General features: G+C 37.8%; 1 protein-coding gene across 2 annotated transcripts in view; it reads left to right on the top strand.

Annotated features, from left to right (window-relative positions):
* The window catches only part of LOC136863906 (adipocyte plasma membrane-associated protein Hemomucin), a 163299-nt gene that overhangs the window by 44753 nt on the left and 105222 nt on the right, over positions 1 to 13324 (top strand). For both annotated transcript variants that reach the window (XM_067140319.2, XM_067140318.2), the window contains exon 5: positions 2718 to 2886. In XM_067140319.2, the coding sequence (XP_066996420.2) occupies positions 2718 to 2886 (169 nt within the window). The remainder of the gene's footprint in view (positions 1 to 2717; positions 2887 to 13324) is intronic.

Raw genomic sequence — 13324 nt, 5'->3', positions numbered from 1 at the left:
AACAGGCCCTGCAGTGAATTGTCACTCCACCCTTGTGGTGATGTGCATACCTGCCACTCTTTCCGATTTACCCGTAATCTTTCTGTTTTTTAACTCTTCTTCCGATTTTCCGATTTTTTACTTCTTCCTATTTTTGACCAATATTATCTCCTGTACGGTCAATAATCTTCCCCTAGGATAAATTCCTATGTACTTGTGTAATTTATGCAATCTCATTTTCACTCATCTTTATTTGGCAAGTGTATCGTGTTTCCCGTTCACTACTGCAACTTGTGTGCTTTACAGCTGGGAATTCGGGACGGCAATCGTCCTACAAGCCAGTTTAGTGCACACTAGCGACTCTGTTAATCGGGACGAAAGAATATGTTTGTTATTGTGTGGTTCGTGCGCTGATAAAATTGTTTCTGTGCGTAGTTTCGACGGAGCTGTAGGCCATGTGTCTTTTCTTGCGGTTCTACCGACACGGGGCTGACGTATTTGAGCACTTTCAAATACCTCCGGACTGAGCTAGTATCGAACCGTCTGAGCCACTCAGCCCGGTGTGAATGTAAGTCTTTACCATATAGACAATTGGACAGTACTCATTCCTGTACTTTCCGATATTTCTTAAGTAAGAAATTTGTTTGGTTCTTATACTGCTTTGTTCCTGGAGTACTTCTTGGTTATTCCTTGTCTTCTTCCACCTAAATCCTAGAACTCAAAAAATTTTTCAACCGAGCTCGATAGCTGCAGTCGCTTAAGTGCGGCCAGTATCTAGTAATCGGGAGATAATGGGTTCGAGCTCCACTGTCGGCAGCACTGAAGATGGTTTTCCGGGGTTTCCCATTTTCACACCAGGCAAATGCCGGGGCTGAACCTTAATTAAGGCCACGGCCGCTTCCTTCCAATTCCTAGGCCTTTCCTATCCCATCGTCGCCAAAAGACATATCTGTGCCGGTGCGATGTAAAGCAAAGAAAGAAAAAAAATCTGAGTGTGTTTATACTTCCTTCAAAAGTGATTAAAATCTGTAATTTTGCATGAATCTTCTTTAAAATGGGTATCCTTTTATCTGTAATGAAGAAATTATTTATCACGAGGCAAACAACTTTTTCATTAAAATTGCCTTCCAAAATCTTCTGGGCCTTTTCCTTGTGAGGTGTTGAAAATGACTAGGATTCCCCTGCCTGAACACTTCCTAGTTCATTTGTCATTTTCCAGATGGAAGTAAATGATGCGCCAGTTACTTCGGCCACTCGTTTCAGTATGGATCTAAGTTTGCTATTTGCTTTACGTCGCACTGTCACAGATAGGTCTTATGGCGACGATGGGATAGGAAAGGCTTTGCACCGGGAAGGAAACGGTCATGGCCTTAAGGTACAGCCCCAACATTTGCCTGGTGTGAAAATGGGAAATCACGGGAAACCATTTTCAGGGCTGCCAACAGTGGGGTTCAAACCCACTATCTCCCGGATGCAAGCTCATAGCTGCATGCCCCTAACCGCATGGGCAACTCGCCCGGTGACCTAAGTTCCAATGGAGCACCAAGCACAGCTTCTTTTTTCAAATTGGTAGACATTAGCAACCACTTCACGGGTTTGACTGTAAAGAAATGCCTTTTAACTTGCTTTGCACCGGTGGCATCTTCAACTCTGAATGTGTTCGTACAGAGTTAATATCAGCTGAGCGCTTTGTCAAAGACGATACAACACATCCACTGCTAGCGACAGACTGAGCGGGGTATACCAGATCTGTAGGCTGGGACTACTGCTTATCTTGTTTAGAGTGTTCTCCACTATTTGCACGAGCTGTAAAAGCTCGTTGCAAAGTTCTGCCACCTCTCTGGCATTCACCTGACCTGTCTCATGAAGAGCTCACTTTGTGATGGAAGATATATATAATTTTTTGCAAGTTGCTTTACGTTGCACCGACACCTGATGATGGGACAGGAAAGGGCTAGGAGTGGGAAGGAAGCATCCGTGGCCTTAAGGTACAGCCTCAGCATTTGCTTGGTGTGAAAATGGGAAACCATGGAAAACCATCTTCAGGGCTGCCGACAGTGGGGTTCAAACCTACTATCTCCCGAATACTGGATACTGGCTACACTAAAGCGACTACAGCTATTGAGCCCGGTTGATGGAAGATTCTGGGACAACAGCATTTGACAAGGTGGAGCATTTCCTTCCTGAGTAGTTTTCATTCAGCTTAGTTGGTGGACTAATATAATGTGAGTGGTTTACAGAAAATCATATAGGAGATTAAAGAACTTTAATATGTGGTAACCTAGGAGATTATAGCTTGAATCTGTTCTTAATGATTTCACCCAGGTGGGAGAGGTAGGACCAGAAGTGGCTGTGATACTAGCTTTGAAATAATTTATTTCTGAATTTGATTCTAATTTCTGACTATATTTTTATTTTGAAATCTTCATACATCAAATTCAGACTGCCATGGAGACAGAGTACCATGACAAGCAGTAATATTACTACATTATTTCAGCAGTTACAGGTTTATACGGAAGTTTAGACACTCCTTTTGTGATCTGGACAGCGAGTGGTATTACAGTACACAGGAGCGCTATAAGACTTCATATCCTTTTGAAACATCCTATTTTGTTTCTCCAGTTATTAGCATAGGCTGTTGGTTTACCAAAAGTTAACCTTGCATCTTATTCATTTTATTCGTTGTACTGTTGTAAAGTCATAATGTGGTAGAAATTATTATTGTTTTTGAATTTCAGGTGCAGCTGAAAATCTCATATCTATTAATGAGACTATTGAGGGTAGGGCTCCTAAGATACCAAATAGTCTTGACATTGGACGTGATGGTGAAATTTATTGGTCTGATTCAAGCAGTGAAGTCTCATTGGAGGATGGAGTTTATGCTCTGCTTGGTGATGGTAGTGGCAGGTTTGTATTTCATTTCATTTAGCAGTTACCTTTGTAAATGTAATTTTTTTCTAAAGTCCAAATGCTAGATTTCCAGTACCATGTAATTATAAGCCACCTTGTTTATTATAATTCAAATATATTTTTCCATAAGAATTCTATGCCAACACCTGTGTACCAGTCATTACAGTATTGAGTATAGTAGGAAGTGATCTGGCTTGGTGTTCTATTACAGATTGAGTATTATATTTGGAGTGTCAATGTTACAAGGTACAAGTTCGTGTAGGTACTTGTTTATTATAATTTGAATATATTTTTTTCTAAGTGTTCTGTGCCAGCATGTGTGTAGCAATCTTTATAGTACTGAGCAGAGTAGGAAGTGATCTTGCTTGTAATTGGTGTTTTATTTCAAAAAGGCTGTTTTACGTTGCTTAGACATTGACATCAACTTCATATCCTTTTGAAACATCCTATTTTGTTTCTGCAGTTATTAGCGTACGCTGTTGGTTTACCAAAAGTTAACTTAGCATCTTATTCAGTTTATTCATTGTACTGTTGTAAAGTCATAATGTGGAAGATGAGTCTAGGACAAGGCTAGGATTGGAAAGAAAGTGTCCATGGCCTTAATTAAGGTACTGTCTGGCATGAAAATGGGAAGCTATGGAAAACCTTCTTCAGGGTTGATTGTGGGGTTCAAACCCACTCTCTCCCAAATGCAAGCTCACAGCTTTGTGACCCAAACCGCATGGGTATTATCTTTGGAAATATCAATGCTTCATATTTCCCATTCAAAGTTCTCTTTGCAGATTGAAAGCTTTGTGAGACTGATCAAAGCAATTTTTATGGACCTACATATTATCCAATTCTATAATTAATATTCATTGACTTTTACAAAAGTGGGAAAGATATGGCAATTGATGAAGAAATTTGTACTATTTTTTGTACCCTTTTTGAGATAAAACACCAATATTGTGTCAATATCACAAGATCCCTTACTTTTAGACGTGATGTAGGCTTTTTGGGCTTATGCCGTATCAAGAAAATAAGGTGAAATTCTTTATGTTTCGCATAGAACGTTGCTCTGCATCTTCAGAAGAAAATCTTGACTGTTCATGAGGAAGACTGTTCCAAGAATGAAGTTTGAATTTAGACTTTAATAATAGAAGTGGAAATGGTACGTTCATTCATCACCAGATGGCTCACTGTACGCGGTACAGCGCTAGAATTCGAAGCAGAAGCTGACGGCACCATCAGAATCGGTCTGAAAGAGAGTCGCATAACAGGTGTACACACATTATGAAAGTATGACATTGACCCAAGCCTGGAATGACACACCTGCTGATGAGGAACGTACGAATTTGGAAAACGCTGATACCGATATAACAATAATGAAGGGGCAGGAAGTGAACTACCTACATAAATCCTTAATGGCTGGCAACCACGTATTACTTGTTGAAATTGTTAGGATTTCTACATATTTCCACCACTTCCCATATAATCCTGGACCTGTTGTATAGTGTGGGTAAGAGCTTGAGCACCTTGGAACACATCATAATCCGATGATAGGGCGTGTTCACCTATTGCTGATTTTCTGGCTGGTTGTGACGAATATTACGTTCATGTTCCCTGATACGGGTACCAATGGACCGGCATGTTTGGCCAATGCATACCTTTGCAAGAAATCAGCTTCATTTTCCGTATCAAATTCTAATCGCAGAGGCTTACAATAATTGAAAATCATCCCCCTTTTTGATACTTTTTATTTGCTTTTTAGCAAATTAATTATAAACAGTACATGTTTCGTTCTTATTTGAGGACATCTTCAGCTGTTGCTTAGCTTCGATGAATTACTGAGTTTTTAAGTACATTACATTAGGATTGGATTTTAACAACAGTAAGGTATGGAACCATTTTATACACTAAGTTACCTTCTAAAGACACGCATTTTCATCATAAAAGCAAATCCCTATTTTTCTGATTTCATTTCAGAAATTGTGACGAAGCTCCCTTTATAATTAACAAACGGCAATCAGCTTCAAGGTTCTGCATTATACTCAATTTAAGATACATTAAGTAAGCTCAAAACAAACACAGCCAACTTGAAAGGAGAGAAAGAAGTGAACATTCAACAATATTTAGAACAGTGACAAGGAGTCATACATTTTAACAAAAACTTTTTAACAGGAAGACAAGCGGAACCATTTTAGTGTACCAGAGTTTGAAACTTTTTAACAACAACTATTCAAATGAATATAAATAGTTTTTAAGTGGGCTAACTACAGTATGTATCCATCCCATCTCATTTCACCCATTTAACCACCACATAGTTTTAATTTAATTTCAATTCAATTTCAATTTTCAATTCAATAGTTTTTAAGAGGAACAAGGTACCTGAAAAATAATGTACATAAAAACTCAGTAATTCACCTAAGCTAAGCAACAGCTGAAGATGTTCTCAAATAAGAACGAAACATGTACTGTTTATAATTAATTAATATGCTAAAAAGCAAATAAAAAGTATCAAAAAGGTGGATGATTTTCAATTATTGTAAGCCTCTGCAATGCATACCTTGCTGCAAGTATAGGGAATTTTGTATACCCCAGGATGTAAAAGTGGTCACAGTTTGTCCTTGGTTTTACCTAGACTGTGAGCAATTTTAGTGATGGTGTCAAACACTGGTTTTATGTTGCGTTTACCGAGGACCTTGGCAGTTTGATCTGTGGTGTTGTGAATGTAAGGCAGGTAGGCAGTTCCCTTCACTTCTTCCTTCTGTGAGATTTGCTTGGTTGTCCCTTTGGGATGCAGGACTCTATGAATCTGCACATTACTGTAACCATTACCCTTGAACGTGACTATGAGTGTCTCCATGTCCTCCTGGATATTTGATGGCTCACAAAAACATTGGAATAATAAAAATAAGTTAATTTATTAATTTGACCACCTAATCAATACAATACGTCTTGCCTTTGTTGATTTACATTGACATGTTAACTAAAATGGTACATGTTTCGCCTTGTATATAGGCATCATTAGCTATTGCCTTAACCTTGAAATAAAATCAGGCTCCTGATTTACATATAAATATAATAAAACAAATTTTTAAAAAGCCTTTGAGAGACTTGAACTAAAATTAACATATAGTAAAATACTTGTACAATGTTGGTTTTAAAGATATTGCAATAAGTGAGGAGTTTACAATTGGTGAAAGTATTTGCAATATTGACATTAGAAGGCTATGTTATGTTGACCGACCAGCGGTTACAATTAGACAAAGACGAAAATGACGATTCAAATCGTAGTTGGCACATGACATGACATGGACACAGGACATAAATTCACTACAATAGAACAAGACCTTCATATCCTCAAAAGAGTAAAAAAAAAAGTAGACTCATGACAGAATACGAAAATTTATTCATTTTCCTCGACCAACATTTTAACAAAGAACAGAACTTAAACAACATTATTGATTAAAAAAAAAGCCCCTTGTACGAACAGATTTTATTTCTATTACAAGAATCAATTCCCCTCACCAATATATTCTTAAAAATTTTCAACCTCAAATCAATAAGCACTCCCACCTCTACAACTAATACACTCCCCTCCCTTCCCCTCCCTGCCAGTACCTCTAATTCAAATGCAACCAATAGACCCATAGCCACACCCACTCTAATATCGCTCCCTCCAACGGCATCTCACCGTTATAATACGGGCAGCAATACACTTTCCTCTTTCTCCCCCACCAATAGCAGCTCCCTTCCAAGTACTACAAACAAGCCCATAGTCACGCCTTCACAAACAGATCCCCCTCCAACACAAACGTACTGCTATAACACTCGTAGTAAGAAGTCAACAGTCGTCAATAACATTTAGCTCAAACGTAACAATTGTAACCATTGTCAAATGGTAAGTGTACATAATTTCCACTTAAACATTATATTACGATTTTTCACACAATTAACACCATGCTTCTGGTTTCCTTTCACAGATTCAACTGTCGCATAGCCTTTTGACTAGAATGTCAATAAACCCATATTCTTAACACATTGCGGACCGGGTGCCCTTCACCCCATGCACAGCCCTGTTCCCGGCCACTTTCTAACTACCTCCAAACTGGAGTGCGTGCATTCAAATAAACTGCCAGAACTTCACTAGCCTTTGAAGGACTACTGTGTTTTATTCTGGAGGCATTCCTGATTAGTAGTTGAAATGCAGTTAGGTAATTATTTGCTTAAATCTATTTCGGCTCATAGTTTTCCGAAATATGGGGTTTTCTATTAGGGGATCGGTTGGCCAGTAATCTTTCAGATACGGTTTCTTCACCTGCCCTATCAATATACACAAAGCAATTTTTTAATTTCCCTGTTAGGGACATTTTTCCACTTTAGGTTTTACGGGATACGTTATGAGAATGTGAATTCTGCTCATAGTATAAGTTTGTCTGCTCAGCTACATAATGAAAAAGTCCTCACAAACTTAAGTACTGATACTTGTCCTACTTTCCAGGTTCATTAGGCCATACCTTTATACCAGGAGCACGTTCAAAATCCTCTAGCCTAGGTTTACTATTGTCCATAACCCATTTGTCAGAAAACACTAATATTATTTACAATATTTAGAATATTTACACCCGTAACACAATTATGAGACTCGTTCTGCGCCACGTGAGTTCCACACCTTGAAGATAAGGCTAATCTACTCATCATCACTTGAAACATTTCCGTTAGAATGTATTTCATCATCGAACTCTAAATATTCAGCATCACTTCGACATTCGGAGCCTGTATCAGTATACAATACGCGAATAATTTCATCCCTGTCTAAACACGTGCGATCCTTGAGCGCTGCCATCTTGCATGGCTCTTCAAACTTTGTAAACATGTTGTCAGGAAATGCAAAGAAAAGCTATAGTATGAAGAATAATCGAAAAGAAATGCGACTATCGATTGTGTAGAACCATACATAAGAGTTCTAGCACCCTTGCCCTCCAAATAGTTCCGGTATATCTCAAAAGATAGCACTAAACTTCAGTCTGCTGCTAACACGAGATAACTCGGGACCGGTCCGCAACGTTCGGCCAGGCATGCACGAGTTTTCTCGGGACCGGTCCGCAATGTGTTAACAACGTTTTAGCATCGCATCAAATTGAGATGGTCCATAGAGGTCCAATTTAAACAACGTTCGTCAACCTTCAACTGTAACTTCGTATTTTTTTATCAAAGCGAACCACAACTTCACCATATGCCATTGACTTTCGACTTTTATCTCATGTAAACAAATAATTACAGATCACTTGACTATCCTTTGACATTATTTCATTCAACATTATTTTTTGAATAATACGATTTTAATCGTGATTTTCGTCTTTGTCTAATTGTAACCGCTGGTCAGTCAACATAATTTTATAGCAATTTTACCACTTGTTTTTAACAGACTGTTTCTTTGTTCATTTTAATTATAATAGAAGCCTTCTAATGTCAATATTGCAAATACTTTCACAAATTGCAAACTCCTCACTCATTGCAATATCTTTAAAACCAACATTGTATAAGTATTTTACTATATGTTAATTTTAGTTCAAGTCTCTCCAAGGCTTTTTAAAAATCAGTTTTATTTTATTTATATGTAAATCAGGTGCCTGATTTTATTTCTAGGTTAAGGCAATGGCTGATGATGCCTATATACAAGGCGAAACATGTACCATTTTAGTTAACATGTCAATGTAAATCAACAAAGACAAGACTTATTGTATTAATTAGGTGGTCAAATTAATAAATTAACTTACTGTTATTATTCCAATCAAATATCATCAATACGGATCAAAAATGATATTTATCACATGTAAAATCACAAAAACATGTCGCCCTCTTGGCGAGTGTCATGAGAATGCCTTGTTTTCACGCTGGATGGTGGTGAGTCTGCATGAAGATAGTGATTTGTGTGGGTAGGCTTACGATAGATGGTATGTTCTAAGGAGCCATCCAATTTCTTTCTTACAAGAGAAAGGAAGGCATCCGTCCGACTCCATCTCCATAATGAATTTAATTGAAGGATGTTGCCGATTTAGGTGGCTTAGAAATAATGACGTTTCTCAGGACCTTCTGTCCAGACCACAAATATATCTAAAAATGTAGATTATATGGACTTCCTAAGATCCATTGTTAGTGCGATAGGTTCTACTATGTATGCGTTAGCCAGGTAACTAAGCAAATTGCTTTAGCCACACATAGCACATACTGAATCATATGTTAGGGACACTCTGTATTTTGGGACATAGTGAATCAGATGTTAGGGACACACTGTATTTTGTCAGCAAGTTGTCAACCATAACCCTTGAACCTAATCCACTTTTGGCGAGTTTCGATGTGGAGTCCTTGCTCACTAAAGTGCCGACTGACTCAGTCATATCTCTCATTGAACATCTGTTCCCTGAGGTTATTACTAAGCTATTTTACCACTGCGTGTCTTCCAGCTATTTCTTGCAGGGTGGGAATCTTTACAAACAGATGGATGAGATGGCTATGGGAAGTCCACTTTCGCACATAGTGGCTAATTTCTTTATAGAGCATTTTGAGGAGAAGGCTACTGCTTCAGCGCCCATCAAGCCTATGATTTGGTGGAGGTATGTTGATGATACATTTGTGGTCTGGACAGAAGGTCCTGAGAAATTTAATCTATTTCTAAATCACCTAAATCAGCAACATCCTTCGATTAAATTCACTATGGAGATGGAGTCAGGCAGATGCCTTCCTTTCTTGGATATTCTAATAAGAAAGAAACCGGACGGCTCCTTACGACATACCATCTGTCGTAAGCATACCCATACAAATCGCCGTCTTCATGCAGATTCTCACCACCACCCAGTACAAAAACAAGGCATTCTCACGACACTCGCCAAGAGTGCAATATGAATTTGTGAGCCATCAAATATCCAGGAGGAGATGGACTCATTTAGTCACATTCAAGGGTAATGCTTACAGCGATGTGCAGATTCATAGAGCCCTGCATCCCAGAGGGATGACCAAGCAAAGCTCACAGAAGGAAGAAGTGAAGGAAACTGCCTACCTGCCTTACATTAACAACACCACAGATCAAATTGCTAAGTTCCTCCGCAAACACAATATAAAAACCGTGTTTGGCACCATCACTAAAATTGCTCAGTCTAGATAAAACCAAGGACATATTGTCCTTCACTTTCACATCCTGGGGTATTCAAAATTCCCTGTACTTGCCACAAGGTATGCATTGGCCAAACATGCCGGTCCAGTGGTACCCGTATCAATGAATATCTACGAAATATTCGTCTCAACCAGCCAGAAAATCAGCAATAGGTGAACATGCTGTATCATCGGGACATGATGTCGTGTTCAAAGATGCTCAAGCTCTTATCCACACTAGACACTACAGGTCCAGGTTTATATGGGAAGTGGTGGAAATGCGTAGAAATCCTAACAATTTCAACAGGGACACTGGCTATCAAGTAATAAGTGGTTTCCAGCCATTAAGGATTTACACAGGTAATTCCCTTCCCTGCCCCTTCACTATTGTTATATCGTTTCGGTGTTTTCCAAATTCGTACGTTCTTCATCACCAGATGTTCCATTCCAGGCTTGTGTCAATATCATACTTTCATAATGTGTGTACACCTGTTATGTGTCTCCCTCTCATATTTATTCTGATGGTGCTGTCAGCTTCCGCTTCAAATTCTAGTGCTGTACCGCGTACGGTGCGCCACCTGGTGACGGATGAATGTACCACTTCTGTCATTTACATCTAAATTCAAACTTCATTCTTGGAAAAGTCTTCCTCATGAACAGTTGAGATTTTCTTCTGAAGACGCAGAGCAATGTTCTTATTGCATGTTATAAATCTCATTCCGTATTGACGGTTATCACTTTACAAATAAAAAAATTCTTACATTATCCTCCTTTTCAAAACAAAATACCATGTATATTAGATGGAATAATTTAGATATTATTTAGTTAAATTCAGTTTTTTAGATTCATTTATTGAGGTTAATTGAGATTATCCCATGGGATAATTTAGATATTATCCCATCTAATATAGGTGTTTTTTGTATTGTAAATGAGGAAAATGTAAGACTTTTTTATTTTTAAAGTGAGCAGAGTTCTCTGCGAAACGTAAGGAATTTCACCTTATTTTCTTAACATGGTAAGGTAAGGGTGTGTTCTGCCCGAAGGCAGGTCCGAACCTCCGCAGAGGTGTGCCTGAGCTGGAGTTCATGTACGGTAGGGTGGCCAGTTCCTTTCTGCTTCTCCATTCCCTTATCCCTGATCAACAGCGCGTGGCAACCCATCCAAAACTTGACCACGCCCAATGTTGCTTAACTTCGGTGATCTCACGGGATCCGTTGTTTCAAGACGGTTACGCCTGTTGGCTTCTTGACACGGCATAAACCCAAAATGCCTATATCATGTCTATAAGTATGGGCCAGGAAAGCATCATTGGTAACATCCCTTACTTTTTTTGATACTAGCATGTGTCTTTGTTGCCACTCTTTATTACTGTTAAAACCCCCTATTTAGCATTTTTACATGGAGTTGATTTTTAAAAACGATATATGGCGTTTAACTAAAATTGAGGTTTCAATACAAAGCAGAAATTCTTGACAGTATTAGCATAAATTGCACCATCGCACATTTATTACACAATGATAGCAATAAAACAATGAGATACCTACCCTACATGCTATACTGTAGTTAGAGCTTTGTACCGTTTATGCTGAAGATTACTCTTGTGTTAAACTACCCCTGCTTTCTAAGCAAGAGACCTGTATTGCACCGTAACTAGCTTTGGCTCAGATTGTTCTTTGAAAAAAAAAATTAATTGAAAAAGGCTTAGGTATAGCCTAACAAATTTATTCCTTGGCACCATCATCAGTAGAGCTCGGGTGTTGAGGAAAAATCTTTACTTGAGCGTCCGAAGACGAGGCCCAGCATAATCTGTTCATTCTGGGTCATTGTAAACCAGAAAATGATGGGCTTTATTTGTCCTTTTTTGTCTTTTTCTGTGTTTTTTTGGCTTATTGTTGCTTTTCAGCCTTTTTTGGTCTTAACGGCTTTTTTTACAAATTCACTTTCTTTCGACTACATTTTTACTGCTCATTCTTAGTTCAGATCATTAGTTCATCCATCACCACTTAAACAGAGAGAAAATGAAATGAAATGAAAAATGAAAACATGAAACTACTGCTTAAAAAAAAAAAAAAAAAAAAAAAAGCCAGGGGTATCAAATTATTTGTAAGAAAAGTGAAAATTTGAAAGGAGAAAATTTTGAATTTAGTGTTTTTGAAGAGAAAGATCTCACTTGTTTCAAGTATGAGTCCTTAACGTCCGTTGGTGTGGAGGAGGTTTCTCGATGTTTTGCAACGTGCTTTTTTGCACCTAAGAACCTGGAGTTGACTATTGTGATATACTGCAAAATCAATTGATGTAAGGTTTCCGAATTCCAATTTCTGTAATGCTGGTGGTGTAAAGTCAAGTATGATTCCAGTTATACTAATTTCAACTTCTTTCTCCAGGATATCCATTGCGGGTTCGTTGAATTCATTCTAAATAGAAAAAATATTTTGTTCTAAATTCTGCAAGTACTTTTTAACAAACAAGAATTCCTTTTTTAAAAATGATGTAATCTAAATATACATGTAAGGTCTGAAAGAAGTGTTTTTTCACTGTATGTAGCATACCACCAGAATTTTACATTTTTTAAATGTTGCATTCCTTTATTAAAAATGTAATTAAAACCAAAATTATGATTGAATTTGGATGGCATTTTTACATTCAATTTTTGTTGTTATTTTTAGGTCTTTTTACAGGCCATATTTTAGGGAATTTATAGGTCTTAACTTCCGAGCTCTAATCATCAGGTTAACAGAGCCGTGCTATTTGTAGATGCCAACTAAATACTTTCTGAAGTCTGTGGATGATGATCCTCAGAATATACACAGGGAATTTATGTTCCTAGACGATGGATCATAATCCTGTATTTGTAACCAGCTCTATAGCCTTTTTAAAGAAATATTCCAAGCCTCTTCAAATTGATCACTTTTGTCTCCCTCTACGTCTCATAGTTGGTCAGGAAATTGTTTTCAATGTTATTTAGGAATATGCTTGCTATTATTCCTGATACTGGCGAGCCCATGATTAATCCTTACTTTTGACAATAGGTTTTGTCGTTGAATGCAAAACAATTTCAATTTAAAATTCTTAGGTTATTTCCGATTTTCTGTAGTCTGAAAAGATACCAATCTCATACAAAAACACATTAAAATTAGTATGAAACAGTAATCGGATTGTTCAAAAGTTTTTGTGTATGTTTTTCCATACAGTGGCTTACTCATTAGCACGGTATTTTCTAATTCTGATACTCTGTGAACACGCATGTTTATTTTCATTCTTAAAAATTGTTAATAGCATCACTCCAGAGGCTTCTAAGGCA

The sequence above is a fragment of the Anabrus simplex genome, chromosome 2, assembly GCF_040414725.1.
Source record: "Anabrus simplex isolate iqAnaSimp1 chromosome 2, ASM4041472v1, whole genome shotgun sequence".
Lineage (NCBI taxonomy): Eukaryota > Metazoa > Arthropoda > Insecta > Orthoptera > Tettigoniidae > Anabrus > Anabrus simplex.
Note: the sequence above shows the minus strand (reverse complement) of the source record. Positions and strands in the feature narration are given on the sequence as shown.